At 39.6% G+C, this 23924-nt stretch overlaps 1 protein-coding gene across 5 annotated transcripts in view; it reads right to left on the bottom strand.

Annotated features, from left to right (window-relative positions):
* Nucleotides 1-916: 916 nt before the first annotated feature.
* The window catches only part of ltbp1 (latent transforming growth factor beta binding protein 1), a 125781-nt gene continuing 102773 nt past the window's right edge, over nt 917-23924 (bottom strand). For all 5 annotated transcript variants that reach the window (XM_063490931.1, XM_063490934.1, XM_063490935.1 and 2 more), the window contains 12 exons: nt 21807-21929; nt 17557-17682; nt 17349-17477; nt 14877-15005; nt 10959-11096; nt 9951-10112; nt 9411-9500; nt 8934-9062; nt 6320-6493; nt 5150-5302; nt 4713-4862; nt 917-4613 (listed from right to left, as the gene is read on the bottom strand). In XM_063490931.1, the coding sequence (XP_063347001.1) occupies nt 4441-4613; nt 4713-4862; nt 5150-5302; nt 6320-6493; nt 8934-9062; nt 9411-9500; nt 9951-10112; nt 10959-11096; nt 14877-15005; nt 17349-17477; nt 17557-17682; nt 21807-21929 (1676 nt within the window). In that variant the 3' untranslated portion in view covers nt 917-4440. The remainder of the gene's footprint in view (nt 4614-4712; nt 4863-5149; nt 5303-6319; nt 6494-8933; nt 9063-9410; nt 9501-9950; nt 10113-10958; nt 11097-14876; nt 15006-17348; nt 17478-17556; nt 17683-21806; nt 21930-23924) is intronic.

Genomic DNA, 23924 nt, shown 5'->3' with positions numbered 1-23924 from the left:
TTACATAATTGTATTGACTGTATTGCATTGAATACAAGTTTGCTTTAATATCTGAGGAATTCTACAGTAAATCTGTATGAAACTTGGCACAGAGGTACAGTAGGTGTCCCAGAGGAGGGATGTGTTGAAAGTTGGACCTCAACTACTAAGGATGATTTTTAATGAATTTTTGAAAATTACATAATTGTAGTGTATTGACTGTATTGAATTGAATATAAATGTCCTTTAATATCTGAGGAATTCTACAGTAAATCTGTATGAAACTTGGCACAGAGGTACAGTAGGTGTCCCAGAGGAGGGATGTGTTGAAGTTGGACATCAACTATTAACAATGATTTTTAATGAATTTTTGAATATACAACCAGACTGTCACGATGGTTGTATTGGGCTGTTCCATTGCAATATGTGTGCGCACGTGCGAGTGTTCGCGCGCGTGCACGTGCGCGCGGGTCTAGGCTTTCAATCGGGATATAAAGCGAAAAGGCGCTACCGTAAAGAGTGGTGTAAAAGCGCAAGGAAATTTATGCGGCGGAGAAGAAGCGGCTGGCTTGACCGCGGCTCACAAATGACGGCTCACTTGACCGCGGTAGCCTAGGCGGAGTAGTCGAACGCAGATCCACTGAGCTCTCAACACAGACAGCATCGTCAGAAGAAAAGTTGATAAAATAAATTAAAAATTTTGTATTGTTCGATACACATGCGTACCGAACCGAAAGCACTGTATCGAACGGTTCAATATCGATACGAGTATCGTTGCACCCCTAATGTGTGTGTGTGTGTGTGTGTGACACACACACATACATATACATATATACATATACATATATATATGTGTGTGTGTGTGTGTATGTATGTATGTATATATAGATATAAAATCATCTAAAAAAATTTCAACTAGTAAAAACAGACAAGCAGCTGGTGTTAAATATCACAATTTGTGGTTTATTATCAAGGGGTTTAATGTACATTGTATTATGAATTCATAGAAAAAGCTATTTATTCATGTACATATTACAAATACATCAGCTGTCTTTTGTTTAAATGTACACAAGGTTCTTCTCTCCAATCACTGCCTCATAGCAGCTTTGCAACCTGGCAAGACTTTGCAGTGAAATAGAGTTAAGAGAAGTAGGAAACATAAAACACATGTGAATTCAGTCCCTTCAAGACACTGAGGGAAGTACTACCAAGTAACACAACAACCTGCTTGTAAGAAACAACATATATGTAAGAGACATGGAAGGTGGCTTTGGCTATGTTTCAGACAACCAGTAGTTCTCTAACTGCATCTGAACACCCTTACAAAAGCTTATTTCAAAGACAATAGCTACTTTCTTTAAAACAACAAGTGCATATTACATATCTGGTGATGCTGTGGTGTAGAGACAAGCTCGTTTTCTCAACAGATAGAGGCATGGCAATGGAGGAAGCAAAGGATTGGACAGCTGGATTCTTCACAGAATTAAATATCCACAATCAGTTTGATTGGGTACAAATTACAACTTGATCCCCCAGCACAAGTCCATAGGGTTTGTCAGTACGATAAATGAGCAAAATGGTCTGTTATGATATACACAAAACCCCACTTAAACACAGAATTAAGCACCAGACAAGACATAGATTTTATACAGTTATGTAGTTTCTCCCCTCCACGTAGGCACCATGTTGTACATTAAGCTGAATCTTCATCTCAAGTAAATTACTTTGTTTCATTTAGTGTGTGTCATATACAGTGCAGAATATATGGGCTTTGATTAATGAAGAGTGTGTGAGTACTTGTATTTCTATACTTTTAAGGACCAAGCATCCTCTCTGAAATCAAAAAACTGTGAACGTTTTGGCAGAAGACACACTGGCTGACGTGCATTTTGTTTAAGGTTGCAAGTGTTGGGCTTTATCAATTGTTGGCATCAGATGTTGAGCTGGATAGATTTTTTTGAAAAAGATGGCTTTTTCAAAAAATCAATCATACACAAAGCAGTGACAGATCAGTGACACGGCACAATAAATATGGCGGTTAAAAAATCCCAGGGTTACTTGATGCATGTATTAGACATGCTAGCAGCAGGACCCGAGGAAAGGAACCACACTGTTCGCTCAGGTAACCAACTTTGGGAAATGCCAAAGCTACGAGATCATTTGTTGTAAAATTTGGTACAGGAATGAATTTTCTGTGCGTCATGTTCCTGCTGATTTCAGTAAATTCTTCTTTGGGTTGACCACACAATTTGGAGTATTAGCATCTCCACACCAGAGGCCAGATTTACTAAGCACTAAATTGGTAGTCAATTTTTAGTTATCTGATAACAAAAGAAGTGCAGGTGTCACAAATGTATCTCTCCCTGGAAAGAGAATGGCCATTCAGGCCAAATGAAAGGCAGCTAAAAGAGAATCTCTATTCTTCTGCGAGAAGCTGATGGAAACTGTGTTGAGTTTTGGAGGCGGATCAGTACATTAATGAAGTTAGTGTGCCACATGTCTTAATGTGCAAACAGTTTTTTTTATCTGCATATTATGAGGCTGCAGCAATTTATTCAAGTCAAAGGAAGGGATCTGATGCTCAGATACATACGGGCAACAATTCCTGCAACAATCACAAAATCCATCCTGTGATACCTGATCAACATATCAGTTTTGACTTGCTCTTATACACTTCAGCTCTGACTTATATTTATAGCTTTATGTGGACAGACATTTTAGCATGTTATGTAACACATGATATGGGGAAAAAAGGCAAAACATTTGAAAGTGAAACATGTAAAGGCTTCTGTGTTCACTGTTTAGAAAAAACTCCCAAATAACACCTTTACCAGAAACATCCGAGGACCGTCTCTGAACATTTGGGCTGAAGAGCTACAGGTCAAAGCTTTGCTACATCTCAGGGCACTAAACACTTACTCTGATAACTCACTTGTATCCCAGATGAACTGGCAACTACCACATCAACAAATCACAGACACAAGTGCTTAAGTGTTAAACAGCAATGCAATTAATTGCCTGTAACCTTCCTCAAATCCCATTTACTTTACCTCTTTATTAGTAAATCTACTGATACTGGTGCGCTGTAAATGAATGCGTGTGAAAGACAGTCCAACCCCTGGCACATGTGCCAGTCACACTGAATGTTTAGATCTTCTGGAGCTTTTCCAAACTCAGTGTTGCTGATTAGTCAAACACAATGACATTTTCAACAGTGCTAATCCAGTTAGCAAACTGGCACTATTACACAACTGTTACATTTATGTTTTTGGAAAACCACTGGAAGTTTGGACCAGTTGGAACGGCAAAAGTGATTTTGTACGACTCTCTGCTTCCGTGCAACAATGAGTTTTTGCACATCAAGTTTTCAATTATTTAATACAGAGCAGCAGAAAAGAAGCACAATTTGCCACTATCAGACTTAACTTTCTCCAGAAAAAATGATCTGTGTGTAATGGTTCTTTATGTGTTTTTACAGCACATAACGTCCTTTGTAAATAGCAGTTTGTGTTTGTCCATATCTATCGTTTTATACATCTGGAAACTAGCTAAAAGAAACCCACCCACAATGATGCTTTAGATGATGTGTAAAAAAACATTTCCCCGTAGGCTTTCTTTAAAAGATACATTTGTTCAAAACTAAAAACCAAATTCAATATTTGTGGAGTGCTGGTGTTGGTAAATATTCATTAAAAACAATGGATAATAATAGGCCCTGCATTTATTCCACTTACATACAATGTATAGGAGGGCTTTATTTAACAAAAACACACACAAAAACAAACAGCACTAAAAGAAGAAAGCACAACAAAATGAAATGTGAGAGGAACTGAACCATAAGGCTGTAAAGCAGGAGTGAAAAAAGATGCTGGTACAAAGCATATGACCATCATTTTGGCAGATCAGCTGATGGCTTAGCTGACACCCATCTACTCATCCAGTTTGCTAATAACACTTGGGGTATGCCATTTCTGCTTTTTACCCCACTCACAGTTGCTATGCATCTGTAAGCTGCTTTGCAACCCACTTCCAGGCCAGCTCCTCTTTCCATGCCGTCTCTGACTTGACCAGTGTCTTATTTGCTTTGAGTGATGTCTGCTCTGTTCTGTGCTATTGATTTTGCTGCCTCTGGCTTTTCACTTTCCACGAGGAAGAGTGACCGGTTCCACACGCTGCCACAAAAAAATTACTGCACTTTTAACTATAGTGCCCTTAAAAGAATTATGCCTCCAGAAATGTCTAAAAAAAAATAAAGGTACACTAACCAACTTTCTTATTCTAACTTTTGTTACTTTGGGATTGTTGTTGTATGCTACAACCAAGGCCAGCAGTTCAAATTAAGATTGCTGTTGACATTTTGAGAATGAGTGAAAGTGGTGTGAGGACGTCCTCACAAGTATAGTAATACAAGATTATGCATGTGGTTTTGGTGTCTCTTGTCGCCTCCTGGTCAGTCCATGCTCACTGTGTGTGTGTGGATGTCTGGTGTTTTTCCGCCTCCACGCAGTAGTTGGGTTTGTCAGAGGCCTTAAAGCCTGGAAGACACACACACTGGTAGGAGCCCACATTATTGATGCACCTGGCGTTTTTACACAGTGACATCCGGTTGTTTAGTTCTAAACACTCGTTAACATCTGTGGACAGAGGAGCAAGGACATGACAGAAAAAGAAGGTTGGATCAAAATGTTTTCTTTGTGTTACAGTTTAGGCTGTATGCGTGTTTGCTCTCCTACCAATGCAGGTCATGCGGGACAGGTCCAGCATATATCCATCAAAGCAGTCACACGTGTAACCCTCCTGAACCCGGACACACCGACCGTTCTCACAGCCGTTCAGTATTCCGCACTCCTCTGCTCGCAAACCCTCGAAAGCTCTGTATGGATCTGAACCACGTAAAACACAGTGTTTCACTTAATATCAGAGAAGACACCATTCCTGGATGAAAGCAGCTGCCCTCTATGGCACAGGTCATACACTATATGGATGAAAGTACTGGGCTTACAATTACAATTTTTTTTGAAGTATAGTAAAAGTGAACTTCTGGGCTTTTCAATTGCAAATGGAAGAACTTATTTATGAAGATGTCATGAAAGTGTATATTGATAAAACAATCCTTTCTTGTAGCACTGTTCTGTACTTCTGTTAACATCAGAACTGCAGAAATACTCACACTCTTCAATATCATAGTGGGGATGTGCTTCAAGTGATGGAGAATAATCTGGTGTCACAGCATATTCATGAACTGGACCTGCAACAAGAGCGTCACGACCGTACGGCCGCCGCCCACCACTCAGAGGAAGGTTACACATGGAGGCGTAGTCCTCTGAGACGAGAGAGAGAGAGAGAGAGAGAGTGAGAAAAACGACAAATCACTGAGTAAGAAATGCCAGGACCTGGAGCTGTTCAATGATGCAATAATCCCTACAGACACTATTTAAGGCCTTTTTTTGCCTGGAAACAAATCCCTGTCCTTAAAAACTTTGTATTTCCCTTTAAGTCTTAAATGTAAGCTTTACTCCCATATTACAGCTCCTCCTTTACCTGGAACTCTACAAAAAACAATAAATAGGGCAAAGTCTAATATGATGGGAAAAGTAAGCTGGTCAACAAACAACGCAGTTCTTTCTAAACACTCGGTACATTTGACAGAACCAATTCTTGAGTTACAACATCAGAATTCCTCAACACAAGGTCTGGAAATAATCTGGTTTCTTGGAGCAAAATCTACCACCTCTTGTATGAGAGAAACAACACTTTTATTTTGAGTTTACGACTTTTGTAGATCCACTAATGTAGTTGGAATATATGTAGACTTAAAGCTTATACTTCTATATAGGTCAGGAATCTGCACCTGCAGTTTCCATTACATACATTATGTGTACATATGAATCAGGTAAATCTTATGGCAGGTACTGTTTCACCTGGACGTTATCAGCTGACATCATGATGAAGGATTCATAACTGCATGTAAATGATGCTAGCCTTGTAGAACAGTTTTTTCCGACACTTTCACATTTCAAACACATGAATTATTTAATACCCGAAGGCATTTTGTTTAAATCGCTTTGTTTTATCAGTTCTGAATTTCCACAGAAATAAGTGCTAATTTAATTAAACGCCCCTACACTGAAACATTGTCAGAGATGTAGCGTAACCTAGTAATTTACAAAAACCACAAAGATAAAATGAATGTTTAAAATATTCATCTCACTTGTCATTTTTTAATTCAATGGAACAGTTGTTTGTGTCAGTTCTCATAAAGCTCCAACAGTCCCACAAAACTGACATCACTGACATATAATTTGATTTATATATGCAATGTGTGTGTGGGTGGGTGTACCTGTGTCTCTGGGAGGACACAGGGCACATTGTATGCCCCAGGCATATCCGTGCAGACAGCAGCACTCAGTGTACGTGGTCTTCTGGTTAGGACCAAGTGGATTGATGCACATCATATTTCTGACCTCTTGCCAGCAGATGCCCCCATAGTCTATCTCCTCCGTTTCACGTTGGTCTGCAAACACACACATTGTTACCATATAAACTTTTATAAGCTTGGTTTACTTTTTAACTAACATAAGGATAAATGGCTTGCAGCACATGGAATTTATGATGGAAAACACACGCCACACCACAAAGTGGGGGAGAAGATGTGCTGAAAAAATGTATAAAAATAAAAATCAACAGATTAAATGAATCTGATGAGGAGTAGGAATACGCAAAACATCACACACTTTGCTTTATCAATCTTCAGGTAATATCTACAGACTTCATGTAAAGTCTATCAGTATACATAACTGCATGTCGATACCCAGAATGTGTTTGCAAAGCTCCTTTACAGACACTCCGTGACTTTAAGACATTAACCCAGGGAATATTCATATTGAATTCTGTTTTTGATATGCAGTATTATTTACAGCTATTGTAAAGCTCATTAAAAAAGATAAACAGCTGTTTTGTTTTTACTTCTAGTTCTAAGTCCACGTGAACATTAAGGAATATATTGTGTAGAATGATGTACAGCAGTGTTTCCCAACCGCTGTGCCGCAGGTGTGTCGTGAGAAATGATCAGGTGTGCCGTGGAAGATTATCTGGTTCCACCTGATTAGTACTCTAAGCAATCGGCGTGAGTAACGGGCAGAACAATTACATTCTCTTCCACTAGAGGGCAGTACAACTTCCTGCTCTAAATAAATGGGTTGCCAACAGCCAATAACACAGAAGAAGATGAAGAAGAAATTACATAATAGTCATGCTATGAATTAGACAGCACAGTGTAATAACAATAGATACATTTTAGAAAGAAAAAGTGGTCAGTCTGACCTGGGTCCGGGAGAAATTCCCACCCAGATGAAGGCCCGAGCATGAGTAGTGGTTAGAAGAAGCAAAAAAGGTATACTGGGGACAAACCAAGCCAATTCCACTATACCTGATGCGCGGAGAAAAATAACCAATGTGCTTTTTGTGATTTTTTTTTTTTGGTGGTGTGCCGTGTGATTTTTCTATTGTGAAATATGTGCCGTGGCTCCAAAAGGTTTGGAAACACTGATGTACAGGAGGGTAAGCCGAAATGTGGCAGTAGGAAAATATGTTGTTCTCACTCAGAGAGACAAGTCAGTCATATGTCTACCACATGGATATGAAGCTGAATAACGATCCCTCATGTGGTTGTTTGTTTTCCCAACATTAAGCAACTTGAGTTAATAAGATACAGTAAGAGTGCATCCTAGGAAAAAGTTCAAAGTAAATACATAACATAACATTAACACTGTTAGAAAAACATTTTACAGTTTAAATAATGTCATATTAAAAATTAATATATTGTTTTGAAAAAAAAAAATATGGGAAGACAAGCAGGATTCTGAGTCATGATTTTTCATTCTTATGCCGTCATGAATATAGGGAGTAATCTGCAGTTTTATGTCAGTGCCAGCAGGGGTCACAATAGGACTTTAATAAAAGATCAAAAGCTGGCTCCTGAATCAAAAGGACTCCTGAGGCAGATCAACAACAAAACCCAAAAACCCAATGAAGCCATGCTTTCACTGCTATAAAAAAACGTATTCAACACAAAACTGAGAAAATGAGACGATGCATTCCCAAAACTGTGTGCTTTCTATTTCATGACACTGTCATTCAAAAAATGCTTTAAAGAAGTGAACAGGTGAATTAAATGCAGTAAGATAAACTCTTCAGTTCATAATCTGAAATTATTTTACATCAGTAGCTAAAAGTTAGTTTTGGCACTGGCGGTTAGGTTTCATAGATGACCACATGCTTCTGAATGGCGACATTTAGATTTGAAAAAACGTGACTGTTTTTTTTTTATTTTTTTTTTAATGTAATTATGTGGTCTTGAAATGGCTAACAGAAAACTTTCCAGCCACCTCAGGATGGAAGATGCAGCGGTTCCCAATGGGGAACCATGGGGCTTATACACAAACACATGTATGAGCCATCTGTGTTCAAACACTGCCCATCAACACACAGCGACTCATCCAGACACTCATCGATGTCTACAGTAAAGACAGGCAGAGAAAAACACCACAACTTAGAGGATTTCATGCCACAACGTGGAACAAATGCTAAATGCTGCAAATTGATTCCAGGTTCTTTTGACCTTTCATCATTACAATGAAACATTTCTACAACCCTAACCCTTCAGTGCTTCTAAACTGTGTTGGTGGAGAAGGTGCATTTAGTAAGTCAGGGTGCATGAAACTGCGTCACTCTGTCAGGACTTTCTGAGCCCTTAAGCTAAATCAAGCAGAGTATAAAACACGGGACATGTAATCACACCATCCCAGGATCAAATGTGACCATGGGCACACACTGCCTGTGATTTACTCTCTGTACACTGGTACTGTTAGTTGTGTCAGTAAATACCGTATTAGCTGAGCAATGATAACACTTGGCTTCTTTCTCTGTGTGCACATCTATTTGTTTTTCCTCACCTCTGCACTCCAGTTTGATGGGGTCGTAGTCCTGTCCGGTCTTGCAGTAACACTCGTAGCTACCCTCAGTATTCATGCAGAAGCCTCCTTTACACACCTCCTGACCAAACAGTGAACATTCATCTGCATCTGAAAACACACACAGTATAATCCCTTTAGTATTAATATAGTTTCCTTAATACAGGCCTTAGCCACTACACAGTACTATCTGTACAGTGAGTGCCATAAAATACTATATTAACATGTTTTACAGCTAAACTAAAGCCTGATTTGGCCTCTGCTAAGAGAAATGTATCTTTCTGCAGTACAACTACACACTGTTTTAAAGCTATCCCTGTGTGAACAAGACAAAAAATCCATTCAGTTGATTTAAACATCTTTGCTCAGCATACTATAAAACGTTTCCTATGACTGAGTAAAAATAATCTGTGTTAGGTGCATGGTGCATGACATGAAGTGGCTGTAGACTTTTCTTACCCCTGTAGACATCAGAAGTGGGTACTCCATACAGGAAGTCTCCATTGGGAATAAAACCTCTTCCAGATGGACACATTTGGTTAAACTGGTCTGTAAGAGGACAGACACATGTTTGCAACAACACTGTATGCACACTGGGTAAGATATAAACCAGTTGTATGTGTTGTGTCGTGGTTTTCATGTCAAGAAAACAGTTTCGGTGCAACTTTTTTGCACTGAAAATTGAATTGAATTATTTCAAAGTGGGTTGTAGTGTACAGCACTTTAATTGGTCAGTAAGACTAAAAAGCACTCTATAAAGCTTTCCATTTACCTCAGGACCACAAGGAGATAATATACTGTGAGGAGCTATAGGGAGACATAATGTGAAAAAAAGTGAGGAGGTTGTGTTTTTCAATCCTAGTCACCTTGCTTTGGATAATGAAAAGCAACCTTTTTGTTCAAATGTGGTATGCTGGGATTTTTAAAACCTCTCAGAATACTGTGTAGGTGCCTCTGGTGAGAATACTATGTATATTTCATTATCCTCCTTGAGCTTACCTGTGCCATTGACAGGACAGGGATGCACCTCACAGTTATCACCCCAGCCAGCTCCCAGCGTGCAGCAGCACTCCTGCAGTGTAACATGGCTGGTCAGTACACTCTCACACAGGTTCTCGTCATTCAGATGGTAGTAGCACTCCTTCCGCTCCACCAACGGTGCTGAAAGACAAATGAAGGAGTTCAGTCAGCCTTACTATTCTTTTACTTTTCTGTCAAAGCACTTTGCAAACTTTATTCTTAAAGGTACAATATAAATAAAATGAGCATTATTATTATTATTATATATGTACTTGTAGTGTTGCAATGAAAAAAAGCCTCCCAAAAAGCTCATGAGCATGTGCAGTGAACTGCACAACGCGACAGAAAACTTGGAGGCGAGAAAACACTTTTGGCTTATATACCGTATATAAACTGGGCAATCTACAGAAATAAGAAAGCAACTACAAATCAGTAAAATTTCTCCATTTCAATATTTGGTACTAAGTTGGAGAAAGATATCAAGATTTCCTGCCTGTACCGTCACCAGTGCAGGAGCCATTTAAGGAGAGGAGGTTGTTCATCTTTATCAGTGTTTAAAAGTCCCATTTAAATGGCACAATACAGACTGCTGAATGCAGAAAAATAACTGTAAGAGGAACAATATCAGCTCCTGCAACATTTATGTTTCTAGGAATGAAGTTAAATGCGACTAATCTCCTCCATGATATCACAACTGGAGCAGGTCTTGGGGATGAATACATTTTAAGAATTGCTTTACTTACTTTGGTTTGACAAAAGCTTCACTGATCAGATTATTCAATAAGATGCCAGAAAAAACACAGTTGTTTATATGAAAATAAATTCTACACTTGTACAGTAATGTCTGGACGTAGTTATGGAGCCTCGCCGTTCTTTCATGTGTCGAAAGGAACCCACTGTTATTTTTATGAGACAGTGTCAATGGCAGTGTAATGAAACCAGCTGTGCATTGGTCTATCTTCAACTTATTTGTCAATCTGAAGTCACCTGTGGGAATAGGCTCGCACTTGGCGATCATGACGTTGTATTCTTGGCCACTAGGACACTCGCACTGGAATGTACCATCCCTGTTTACGCACTGCGCCTCTCCACAGACACTGCTCAGCAGCTCACACTCATCCACATCTGTGGAGAAATCAAAGAATGTATTAATAAAAGATTTGTTCATATTTGAATGAAGTTCATTTGCTTTGATGGTTAAGCTAAGTACAACCCATAGCTGATAAACACAAAACAGAAAAAACAACAACAACTAAATACCAAATATGTTAATCGATTGTATATAAGTGACTCAAATTTTATGTTTGAAAAGGAGTAGGAAGAGGAAGAGACTTATATGATACTACTCATTCTTCCTATATCAGGGTGGGGAACTCCAGGCCTCAAGGGCCGGTGTCATGCAGGTTTTAGATCTCACCCTAGGTCACCACACCTGAATCAAATGATTAGTTCATCACCAGGCCTCTGGAGAACTTCAAGACATGTTGAGGAGGTCATTTAGCCATTTAAATCAGCTGTCAAGGACACATCTAAAACCTGCAGGACACCGGCCCTTGAGGCCTGGAGTTCCCCACCCCTGGTGTATATCATTAGTGTGTTATCTGTTGAAGTTGCACAGTGAGCTGTGATCCTGCTAGCTCTAGTGATTTTTAAATACAGGCTGATTCATCTTCTGTCATTTTACATCTATTTGGATTTTAAAAAATATCTATACTCACAAATAGAGTATAGACACATTTTTGGTTTTTGCCATGTTGATTTCTGTTGTCATACATTCTAATTCATTGTCAATCATTTTTCCCCACCACAAACGAAGCCACACCACCTCCACTTTCTATACACATAATTCAGTTCATACCCATCAGGCTCTCCTTTCTCCACAATAATCCAAGTCTCTGATATTGCTATTACGCTTATGTTTGTGAGTTTGCTTAAATATTCTTTAATGTTGTGGATGCTAGCATGCAGGCTTCTGTGCTTTAAGTAGAAAATTGATATTTTACCATCTACCTTGAAAGTTCTGTAAAACAGTTCATCCCTGTGATAAAAGTAGGTGTTAATGGTGCTGTTAAAAAAGTGAATTTCTGGTTCATTTGCATGTTCCTCATCACCTGTGGTGCACATAGAGCAGTGAAAAGACTCCAAGCTTGGACTTCCTTTACAGTTTTTTCTGAATGCTTAAACCCTAACTGTGATTCTTATAGCACAATTTCTAAAACTATTAATACTTATGGCAAAACCACTCACTGAGTTTGCAAAACTAAAAGCACAAACACTGCTTTGCACCCAGTTTGCCATTTTGTAACACACACTTTGCAAAACTGTAGGTACAATCCACTGCACAGCACTCTTTTTGCGGAACTGTAAACACAACTCACTGCTTTACATTCAATTTCCAAATGATCAACACACCTAGCAAAACTATACACATTTATGGCTATTATTTACACTATTTTGCCAACTGTCTGGCACACTGCCACATGTGAAAACTGTTTCAGATAATTAGTTCACTTTGCAATCAGCCTAAGCACTATAAATAAGCTACAGGTAAGCTGTCCGTGTGGAGTACAATGGAGTGAGCAGGAAGAGTGAGAATTAGAGGAGGCCGAGTAATTCTTCAAAAACTGTGCATTCCTGGCAGTGTCTGCATTTCGCTTCATCAGGTGCTCATTCAAATACACAGTTGTTCATTCGTTTATTTTCTTGTTTTAGGAGGACAGTTTCTTTTTTGGGGGGTTACAAATGTCATTATTATTGCTGGTTTGTCACACTTTTTTTCTGTGGTGATAAAGCCTGATGTTGTTTATATACTAAAGGAATCCTGTCACCTCGACTCACTGGGTTCCCTCCATTTTCAACAAGTATATAAGCGGGGTTTAACTTCCAACCCTGTAATAATGATTTCATTCATCCTAGTGTAGTTTTTCCAAGTCCTCTGTTCTCTTTTGTAGGAGGTGAATTTGCTTATCCTTCTCAGCAATCTGTATCAGTAGATCCACCAATTCCAACATACTTTTCTGTTAGAGATGGACCTCTTTATGTTGTCAACTGTGTCAGTGTTGTTCTTCTTTGGCCTCATATATGCTGATACACCTGACGGGTGTTCTCGGGATGACTTAGAGGATTTCAGTAGCTGAAGTCCAGTCTAATGGTAAATTGACTGGTTCTCATATAGCACTTTATTCAACTTCACCCATATTCACACAAGCACTTTCTTCTCTACAGGCAAGTGCTTTCACACCCCGATGAAAGCATCACAGAGGATCTTGGGATTTAGTATCTTGCCCAAGGAAACGTCGGCACACAGCCTGGGATGGATCCACCAATCTCCCACTTAGGAGATGGCCTACACTACATCCTAACACACAGCAACCAGAGGAGCAAATAGTCTATTCATTCAAGACTGGTATCAAGCTCTTGTGCTTGCATATTCTGATCTCCAAGGAAACAAAGTAACCTTTATTTAAAGCTTCCTTCCACTTGGAAGGTACAATATAGTCTTGGTCAAGGGGAAGCCCCTTTTGAAAAAATGTAAATTAACTGCCAAATTCATAAGTCAGAAATAAACACATACACTTTCTTTTAACATTCACTCTTCACTCAAGTTGCTTGATGAGTTGCTCAGGGTTTAACAGAAATATTACAGAGATATTAAGCTCTTAGGAAAGTAATATTACTTCTGTAAAGTTTCCAGAATAAAGGTGAGCGAAGGTTGTATATGAAAATTAAAGAAGGTGACTGTTGTTGTGATTTGACCCTGAATAAATAACTATGAATTGAACTGAACTGAATTTAACATAAGAAGAGAAGAGGAGAAGGATGCCAGAGAGGAGACACACATTCTGAATGGTTAGCGGTAAACCATCACTGTTGGTTTTTAAGGAGTGTGTGTGTGTGTGTGTGTGTGTGTGTGTGTGTGTGTGCGCGTGCAAGTCCATCTGTGCTAGCCACAGCACAGTGATGGTTTGGCAGGAAAGAGGAGGCAGCTGGCCGGACTGAACTAGGGTGGGACCGAGCAGTAGTGCCAAAGGACAGACGAGAAGTGTGTTTAAGTGTGTATAAAGCACATACTGTACTTTGGTAGTTCTGGTACTGTATTTTATGTTTGCTGTGCAGTGGGGTTTTTATGTATCTGTATGTGAATCTTTCTGCCAGGGTTATGATAGTGGAAGTCACCTTTAACAGTAACGAGTTTGGAGTTGCATGGGCCCAGTTAGTCCTGAGAAACAACCAGCACCCATCAACACCATCATGTAATCTGGTAGAAAAATATCTTTTCTTTTAATAGGGATTTGTCTTCTTAAGAATATTTACATTTACCTCACAGTATATTGTGAAACACAACTAAGGCCAATAAGGCCAAGTTTTCAGTGCAAAAACAAGCAAAATCATTTATGCAAAATCTTGGTAGAAATGTGGCGCATGGGCAAATCAAGGCCCCATTATATTTTGGTCACTTCTTTCAAAATTTTGTTGAGGTGCTCTTGTAGTAAATTTGTCAGTCAATGAGTGTCCATTTCAATGTAACCGATTCAAACTTCTTTCCATACTGACACTGAAGGCTTGTATTTGTTCTAAAGTTATCAAAAGAAACGAAGTGGTTCTTGAGTTGATGTTATGGCGTTTGTTCTGATTCTTGATCTCCATTTTAAGTCGTTAGCTTTTTCTTTGTGTTCTTGTAAGTTTTTTTCTGTTCAGTGTCTCCTTTGTATTTTCGTGATCCTTTGTATTTGACATAGTCATTATGACACCATGTACACATTAAGATATCTAAATCAGTTGCACAGTTTTGGATGGCAGCTTCCCATCATAGCACGTTATTAATATACAACTTGCAATCATTATCAGCTCTAAAAGCCTTATCGATTGATATTGATTGATATACACCAAAGCTCACACACTTACCCACACAGCTGTGGCCATCCCGTGACTCCTGGTAGCCCTGGTCACAGAGGCATTGGTAAGAACCCAGTCTGTTCTCACAAAAGCCGTGGGGGCCACATATTGTCTCATTGAGTCCACACTCATCAATATCTGAAAACCAAATAAACAACATCAATTCTTTATTTCTTTTTCGTGATTTACTCCAGCCTTGAATCTACATCACTCCATAAAATATTATCTTTACTTTCTGACATCTTACTGTAGTGGCAATCATCTCATTGCAGAACAACTCCATTGTAGTTTTATGAAAATCAAATATTTCTACAATGTTTGCACTCTGACACACACACACACACACACACACACACACATTAACTGGCTTCATAAAAGCCAGCAGGGGGCTCAGACACTTGAGTCTGAGCCTCCTGCATAAATCATGAGGCAAGAAGCAACACATATCCCTCCTAGTCTAGACAGCAAGCTCAACAGCTTCCGTCCACTTTTTCTCTCATGTTTCTCTTTTCTCTCTGTTTTTCTATAAGACAGCAGAAGGCATTTAAACCTCATGACCACAGAGGCCATGACTCCTGCCCCAGTGCAGAAAGTATGAAAACATGAAAAAAATTCCTCAGAGACATGGGGTTATGGACACACATAAAGAGAGCATACTTAACAACAATGGCAGTAACACTTTGAACATCGTATGTAGTTCAGTGTTGATACTGAAGCAAAGACTGAGAAGCCCACTTTAATAAACAGTCATCTGAAAGTAATGACAGCTTTGGAATAGGCTGATCTACTGTAACTGAGCAAGAAACGCATATTATAAATGTAGGTGAACAAAGGAAAATATTTATTTAACCTTTTCTCAAGTTCACAAGTACCCACCTGTCAGTTAAAGCAGGGAATACACAATCCACAACACACAACAACAGCATGTCATCTTTCATTTATCATTACGTGTCAGGGAGACCCTCTCGCTAACAGCAGAGTTGAACTATACAACAAGATTCATCTGTACCAGAGGAAAATACTAAAATAGACAGGCTTCTAAATTATTTTTAAAAAATGTAAATGCAAAATTATTCAAATGTTTACAGAACAGAAGCTAGAGGGCAGACAAGATAAAAAAATAAGCTCAGGCAGTATTACTTATTGGAGTATAGCAGGGTATTTAGAAGCTAACAACAGTGCATCAAGTCAAGTCGGTCCAGAAAAGTTCCAGAAAGTTTATTCAAGGTTAAAAACTATTGAACGCTGAGCTGAAACTAGCTCAATAAAGCACACAAAAGAAAGATAAGACTGCCACCTCATACATGACCTAGGGTCCATTAGATAGATTTTGGTTGAGTTGGACTGCAGAATGAAGGAAAAGCAATCCACATATGCTCAGCATATGTGGGAACTGTTGGACATGTGTTCTGTTTGGAAACTGTTGGAAAGCCTGCATTTGATGATCTCATGAAGCTGGTTCACAGACACACACACAATATGAAAAAAGAAATGAAAGCAAAACCATGTTTGATTTTAAATTTGGCCTTTAATGGCACTTCCTTACATACTTCTAGACCGCTCCTAGATCTGTTGCTACTTTTAGAATACTTCACAGAAGTCCTATTCTGAGCACATTTGCAATTTCACCATAGACCTCAAAGTTGGACATAAAGCAAAAACCATCTGCTGGGTCAAATTAAAACACAGCATCCAAGCACAAAGGTAAGGTCAGGAGCACAATCGGAAGTGTCCTCGTTGCTTTTTTCCTCCAAATTTATCCCCTGCAAGCTGACTGTCAACAAAGAGTTCAAATGCAGATACAAATTGTGTCAAATGTATCTGCAGTTTGTGTCATTGCGCTACTTGCGAGCAGATCATGCACACAGTGATCCAAATGAAGCACAGCAGTGTGGAGGTGCACACAGAGATGATCTTGATGGGTAGATTTTGAAATCATGAAACTCTGATTCCTACAGTGACTGGAATTTGTGTGTTATGCTGGCATGGTGTGGGTCCATGTACCATTTCTGTCCTGATGGGAGTGGCTTCTTCCAGGAAAACATGGCCCCCAACCAGAGGGCATGAGCGCTCACATGAAATGTAAGATGTAAATATTATTCTATGGCCTCTACAGTCACTGGATGTAGGACTAAAAGCACCTTTGGGAGTGCTGTCCACCACCATCACCAAAACACTAAATAAGGGGAATTTATCTTTAAATTTTTTTTATAATAAAAGTATTCATTCATCACATGCCATCAGCAGCCCAACACCTAAAACAGTTAATTCTGGTAATTTGGGGACGTATGGAGAATTTACATAGGAAAACTACACTTAAACATTTATATGGAAGATATTAGTCATGGTAAATGGACTGGTTCTACCTGGGCATTTAGAGCGCTTTATGCAACAATAATCACATTCATTAAACATCTGGTTGCTTGGAAACAGCATGTTTACATCGTATATGTGTGCCTTGTCAGTGCCATTGCATCTTACCATCACAGGATGGCATGTCGAGGCTAGCAGTGAATCCACTGTCGCACACACACAGATACAATCCTTCTGTGTTGAGACATTTGCCATGAGGGGAACACAGCTCTGTGTCGTCGGCACACTCATCAACATCTGGGAACACACAGCGTGAACAGAGTTTGTGTCATTCCATACAACGAGTCTAGATCCTTTGTTTAAAGAAGCAGCTTACCACTGCAGATGGTGCCATTGATCTGCCGGTACCCCTGTGGGCAGGTACAGGTGTAGGAGCCCAGATTGTTGACGCACTCTCCCACTTCCTTACATGGCCTGACTTCCTCTGTGCACTCATTCACATCTAAAACATCAATAACACAACACAGGTTTTTTGATTAAAGTGATATGTTCTGATTATTTTGACAGATTTGATCAAATCCTTATTATACATCCGTCCCGACCCTGACAGCTTATCCCTGTCAAGGTCGTGGGGGGGAGGGTGGAGCCTATCCCAGCTACCACAGGGCAATAGGCAGAGTACACCCTGGACAGGTCGCCAGTCTGTCACAGAGCTAACACATACAGACAGACAACCATTCACACTCACGGGCAATTAAGAGTTACCAATTAACCTAACCCTACTGACTGCATGACTTTGGACTGTGGGAGGAAGCCAGAGACAACCCAGGCAAGCACGCAGAGAACATGCAAACTCCACACATAAAGACCACGGTCTTCTTGCTGTGAGGCAACAGTGCTAATCACCGCACCACCGTGCTGCCCATTGTCTATTTGAATGTTGCAGCAGCAAGTTGCAGCAGCAAGTGGTAGCAGAACGGTGAACAAGCTGCCAACAGGCCAGGGCAAGAACAAAACCTTCAGGTAAATAAATCATTGTAATGATGTGTTCTTCAGCCATGTCCTGAGACATCGAAGACAGAGTATTTGTACAAAGGATCTGAAATGCTGCCAGAAGGTAGATGTTCTATCATGACAATTTCCATGACCTACCAGCCCTTTCTGTCAAATCTGGCCACCTGTGACTTCTATCGTTTCCCTAAAATGAAATTAAAGCTTAAAAGATACTTTTTCAACATGGTCTAGAAGAAGCAGATGCACTAAAAGGTATCACTGCACAAAGCGTCGTCAAGGGTAATGGGGGTGAAGTTTTAATCAAAAGTAAGTTAATCAAGTAAGTACTTGGTATAACAATTTTGACCTCTATGGATAGATTCTCCATTTATAACAACCCTGCAGTTGATGATTAATGATTTAATAAGTCTTCCATTTGGATATTGTTATGGTATAAAGGCTCCCTTGATTGACAGTTGTGGGTCACTAATTAGCAGACATTTATGCCTCCATGTTGCATCCAAATGGTTTAAGGATTCAAGGCTAACTAAGCTTGCTACTGAAAACTGTATCCTCTGATCTCTACACCAACTTCTGCCTCAAAATAAAACATCAAATCAGATTCAAAAACTACAGTACTAATGCAGAATGCATATAGTTTCACTTAATTTATTCTCCCATGAAATGGAGGGAATATGTAACTGCTTCCATTTGTTTGTCTGTCTGTCTGATTGTTAGAGGTTCTCAAAATATCATATTTAAATTTTGTAGTTATATCAGCTTGAGCTGATATAATTTTGGTGAAAATTGGGAGAAGGTCAAAAAATCAATGAAAACTTTATGTTACCCACCTGCATGAACAGACTGATATCTACAAACTTTGCAACAACATAGTAGGACTTTGGGGACCTCGGAAAAAAATCTGAAGAAACCATATTAAGCAATATATTTTAACATCTTAAAATTTTACAGCTTTTAGAAGACAAAGATTTCAGCCATTTCTGCTCCAATTATATGGGTAAAGATTAGAGCAGGGCGATATGACCAAAAATATTTATCACGATATACATTTGAAAATTTGCGATAACGATATAACTGACGATATAATTGACACTAGACAAAATACTTTACAACTCCACAACTTTATTAGTGCAAAAAAACCCATCAATGTATTTCCACTTAAACAAGCAGCTGTTTTTTATGTGCATTAAAGTTATATAAAAATTTAACAGTGCAAATTCCTTGCTGACAGTTTAACCAAAAGGCATTTCCAGTGGAAATTGGCCGACATATCCTCAGCATAACCATGTATAATATCCACAAAACTTAAAAGAGGTTATACACACACAATACGGTAATATTATGTTGAAGCGCAGTACGTATCACTCCGCGAGGCTCCTGCCTACGATAGCCGTAATGCTCCGACAATCCATCAAGCGGTGCGGGTTCATAGCTTAACAAAGTCGTACTAAAACATTTGACAGATTTTCGAGCGCCGTGTACCACATAAAATCGTTTCGAGGTCAGTAAACACAACCACAATTCATACATAAGGCACACGGGATTATAAGGGGCACTGTCGATTTTCAGAAAAACCAAAGGATTGATTTTAAGTGTGCCGTATTTTCCAAACAACACGGTAATAACGACGGCCCGCTAGCATGCTCTACCAAAAATAGTGCTTTGTTGTGTATCTGACGGACGAAAGCTAAACCAGTTCCACACCACTGAAGTTGCAGCATTTTTACAAACCAATTCTGGTTCATCCGTTTCATTTAACGATCCACTTTCGCTCTTCTCATTCTGCGTCGCCACCATGTGCCTATTAGTGATGTGTCGGTCGCGAATGAAATGGCTCTTAGAGCCGGATCTTTGACGTGAACGACGCGCGCCGGCTCCTTATCGCGAGCCGTGTTTTTTTTTTCTTTCTCTCACCCTCTCTCTCTCTCTCGCACTTTTTTTCCACTTCACTCTGCAAGCGAGCTTTGTGCTTTATGCTGGGATGAGGGAGGAGAGGCGGTAGTTACACTCAGTAGCACAGGAACAGAGCGGGAGGGAGAGAGAGAGAAAGAGAGCCAGGGACAACAATGTCACATTAGAAAGGTATAGTAATCATCCACAACTATTTTCAGTTGCAGATGATAAAGGATTCAGAAAGTTTATTCATGCAGGCCCATATGACAGAGAATATGCATGTTGTTTTTGTTTTCATATTTTAATTTATATTTAATTGTGTTGTGGTTTGCAGTGTTTTGTGTTGTCTCACTTTAAATTTGTAAAAGGAAAAAGCTGAAAATTTAAATAGTTAAAAGTTGAAATGTGAATAGTTGGTTTTTGTATTATATGATTTATTTATTATATTTTATGTGGAGTGAATAAATAAAAGTATATTTACGGTGGCCCCTAGAGACAAAGCACGTACAAACTCCAAAACACGTACAAACCCTGAAGCACGTACAAACTCCAAAACGCGTAAAAACTCCAAAACACGTACAAACTCCGAAGCACGTACAAACTCCAAAACACGTACAAAAGACAACAGAAGTGCTCCAGGATGCTAGGCGCAGTGTTGAGCTTTTGTTACCTAGTGGCTACACAAGCCAGCAAGTACCAACGACTGGATTTGGTGTGTGGTAGTAACAGGTAAATGAACATTCTTTTAAAATTATTTGAATATATATGAGTGCTTGTGTATAAATACACAAACCATACACATATGCTTTCAATTGTGTAATTTAAGTGATCTAGGTAGTTCTGTTTTGGAAGTTCAGTTCATGCTAGAAATGTGTTTTGGAGTTTGTACGTTGACAGGGGATTTCTTTAAATCACCCTGCCGTTCTTCAGCTGAGACGTCTGAGTTAGAAAACACTAGCACACTGCAGTTCTTTACTCGCGAGGTCGGTCACAGAGCGCTCGCACAGGAGACACTCATGGACTTGCGCTTTGTCACCGTCTGCGTTCTTTATTTATACAAGATTGATCTGTATATGTGTGTGTGTGTGTGTGGTGTTACAAAGATAACGTCATCACTCCAGTAGCGGGACTTTCCCTTTTCTACATCTGTATGTTCTCGTAAAAGAGCTGAGCTTTCTCTTCTCTACATCTAAATGTTCTCTGAAGACAGGAAGCGGTTAGTAGCTGCATAGGTTCATCACACAAGTTACTAGGTGAAAAGTCACATAGACATGTGCTTAATTATAAAAAGAATACATTTCATGTAACTGATCAAAACATAATCTTCTTCTGACATACGTGTTTTGTCTCTAGGGGCCACCGCATATATTTATATATAAATAAAACCACTTTTTTACATTAGTAATTCCTTTTGTGCATAATTTTATATTATTGTGAATAATAAATTAATCAAAGCAACAAAACAACCTGAAGAGCCGGTTCGGAGCCGAAAGGCTCTTTTTAGTGAGTCGAACCGAAAGAGCCGGTTCTCTAAAAAGAGCCGGAAATCCCATCACTAGTGCCTATGTAAACATAGGCACTGCGCATGCGCGTTTTACCCATATTCTATCGCGATATTTCATTTTCCTATTGTTGCCCAAAATTACACCGGTATTGCCGTGAACGGTATGATATAGCCCAGCCCTAGTAAAGATAACAAAATACACGATTTTATCATACCATCACACTGGTCTCCAGCTGCCGATAGTCTGAAGCCTGGCCCACACACACAGAAAAAGGAGCCTTCGGTATTCTGGCAGTGGCCTCTGACACAGACTCTCTGATCCTGGCACTCATCTATATCTGAAACAACACAAACAACAGAATACAAGGGTTAAACTTGCATGGATTTCTCACACAGCAGATAAACCGTGTGCTGAGGGGCTTCTCTCAATGAATAATTATTTAAGCGAACAAACTGGTTGGGACTGACTGTCTGCAGTGTTTCTTCACATACAGTGAAAACAGTGAGCGCACTGATTTATAGTGTGAGTGTTACACTAAACTGATCTGAACACTGGAATAAACACTTCAGGTAAACACAGGTACAGTATTGGATGTGGCCTATTATAACTAATGCATTGTTATACAATGGAAGCACGGCTTTAAATTATTAAACATGATTTAAATCATTTTTATTTACGAAAATGTCATCATTGGTTGATAAGCAGGTAATGACATCTAAATCATGCAAGCACTGGCCAAACCTAATGCATGATTAGAGGGTAAAACCTCTTTTAACGGCTCTTCTGACTGTATTTTTATAGACTTTTGGTGACCACCACAGACTAGTGCCCACCAGCTAAATCATTGTCAGTTTAAGTAAGTCGGTCTGAGTCGGATTCCATTCCAGGCTCTTCAGCATTCTGAAGCATAATGCACAAGAAGTCGTCAGTGCTCAGAGTTTGAGGGTACAAGGAATCAGCATACAAGTCCTAAATGATTATGCTCAACCGTATCTCGAAAACATCATCCTGGCCGAGAACGTTGCTCTCAGACTGCAGGTTCACTTGTGGTTCCTAGAGATGTTTAAAGTACAATGGGAGGCAGCGCCAACAGCCGTGGGGGGGAACAGACACCTTCTTTACTTTAACGTTGACTTCATACTTTCGTTTTTGATAAAGGGCTGTCAGTGGCTCAGTCTGTTAAAAGACCTCCCATGATGCACTCAGCACTCCCCTCTTTTCACTCCTGTTATTTATATATAATTTTCACGGTTGCCTTTCATGTCATTAACTTTCGTTTATTCTCTCCTGTAGTTAGTGCTTTGTCAGTTTTGGTCTTCGTGGTCTCTCTATGCTCTCTTTTTTTGTCTTCACAGATGGCAGTACCTTCTCTGAGCCTGTTACTGCTACATGACTCTTCCTGTCAAGCAAGAGTTGGTTTTCTATACTTTCATCAAGTTCTCCAACTGCCTGATCATTGGGTACTACACAATGTTTAAGATGGCATTAGCTTTGGGTGGCAGTGATATGGAAAGGAAGCCCAGTATAAACCAAGTTGCTAAATTGCTGTGAATCAAATATGATTTATAGCAATTTATAGCAATGACCCAAGTAGCACAGTGGCACAGTGTCTAGCACTGTTGCCTAGCAGCAAGAAGGTCCTGAATTCAATTCCACCATCAGGCCGGGGTCTTTCTGTGTGGAGTGCAAGTTCTCCCCATGTTTGTGTGGGTTCTCTCTGGGTACTCCAGCTTTCTCCCACATTCAAAAAACATGCAGTTAGTGGGGTTAGGTTAATTAGTGATTCTAAATTGTCCAATGGTTGTCTGTCTCCGTGTTAGCCCTGTGGCAGACTGGTGACCTGTCTAGCGTGTACCCTGCTTTTCGCCCTAAGACAGCTGGGATAAGCCGAAGATGGATATCTTTTTTGCTCCCTGATGCTAAAGTACATCTTGGGAATCGTAGTCCACTTCCTTCTTTTATCAATAGTGTCATCATCAACTACAGGAAGCAACTGCCTACAAACTGACATAATGCTTTCCCTAGCCGCTTACCCTAATCATCAAAAATGAATGCTTAATCCTAACTCTCAGCCTAAACCTAACCATGACCCAATTGTAACCCAAAAATGTCCTCAAACTCATGGACACACACACACACACATAATCTAGTTGATGTGAGTTTGGCAGTCACATGCAAACACTTGTGACATGGTTTATTAACTTCTATGAAGGACTCTGCTGCACAGCCTAATTCTTTTCTCTCGCTGCTACCACCGTTCTCTGTTGTGGCTTGGCTTGCCTGACATGGTGTGTCAAAACTTCACAGCTAACCTTGAGTCGCATGGGATACA

The sequence above is a fragment of the Pelmatolapia mariae genome, linkage group LG13, assembly GCF_036321145.2.
Source record: "Pelmatolapia mariae isolate MD_Pm_ZW linkage group LG13, Pm_UMD_F_2, whole genome shotgun sequence".
Classification (NCBI taxonomy): Eukaryota; Metazoa; Chordata; class Actinopteri; order Cichliformes; family Cichlidae; genus Pelmatolapia; species Pelmatolapia mariae.
The sequence above is the reverse complement of the archived record's forward strand: the minus strand, read 5'-3'. Positions and strand labels throughout refer to the sequence as shown.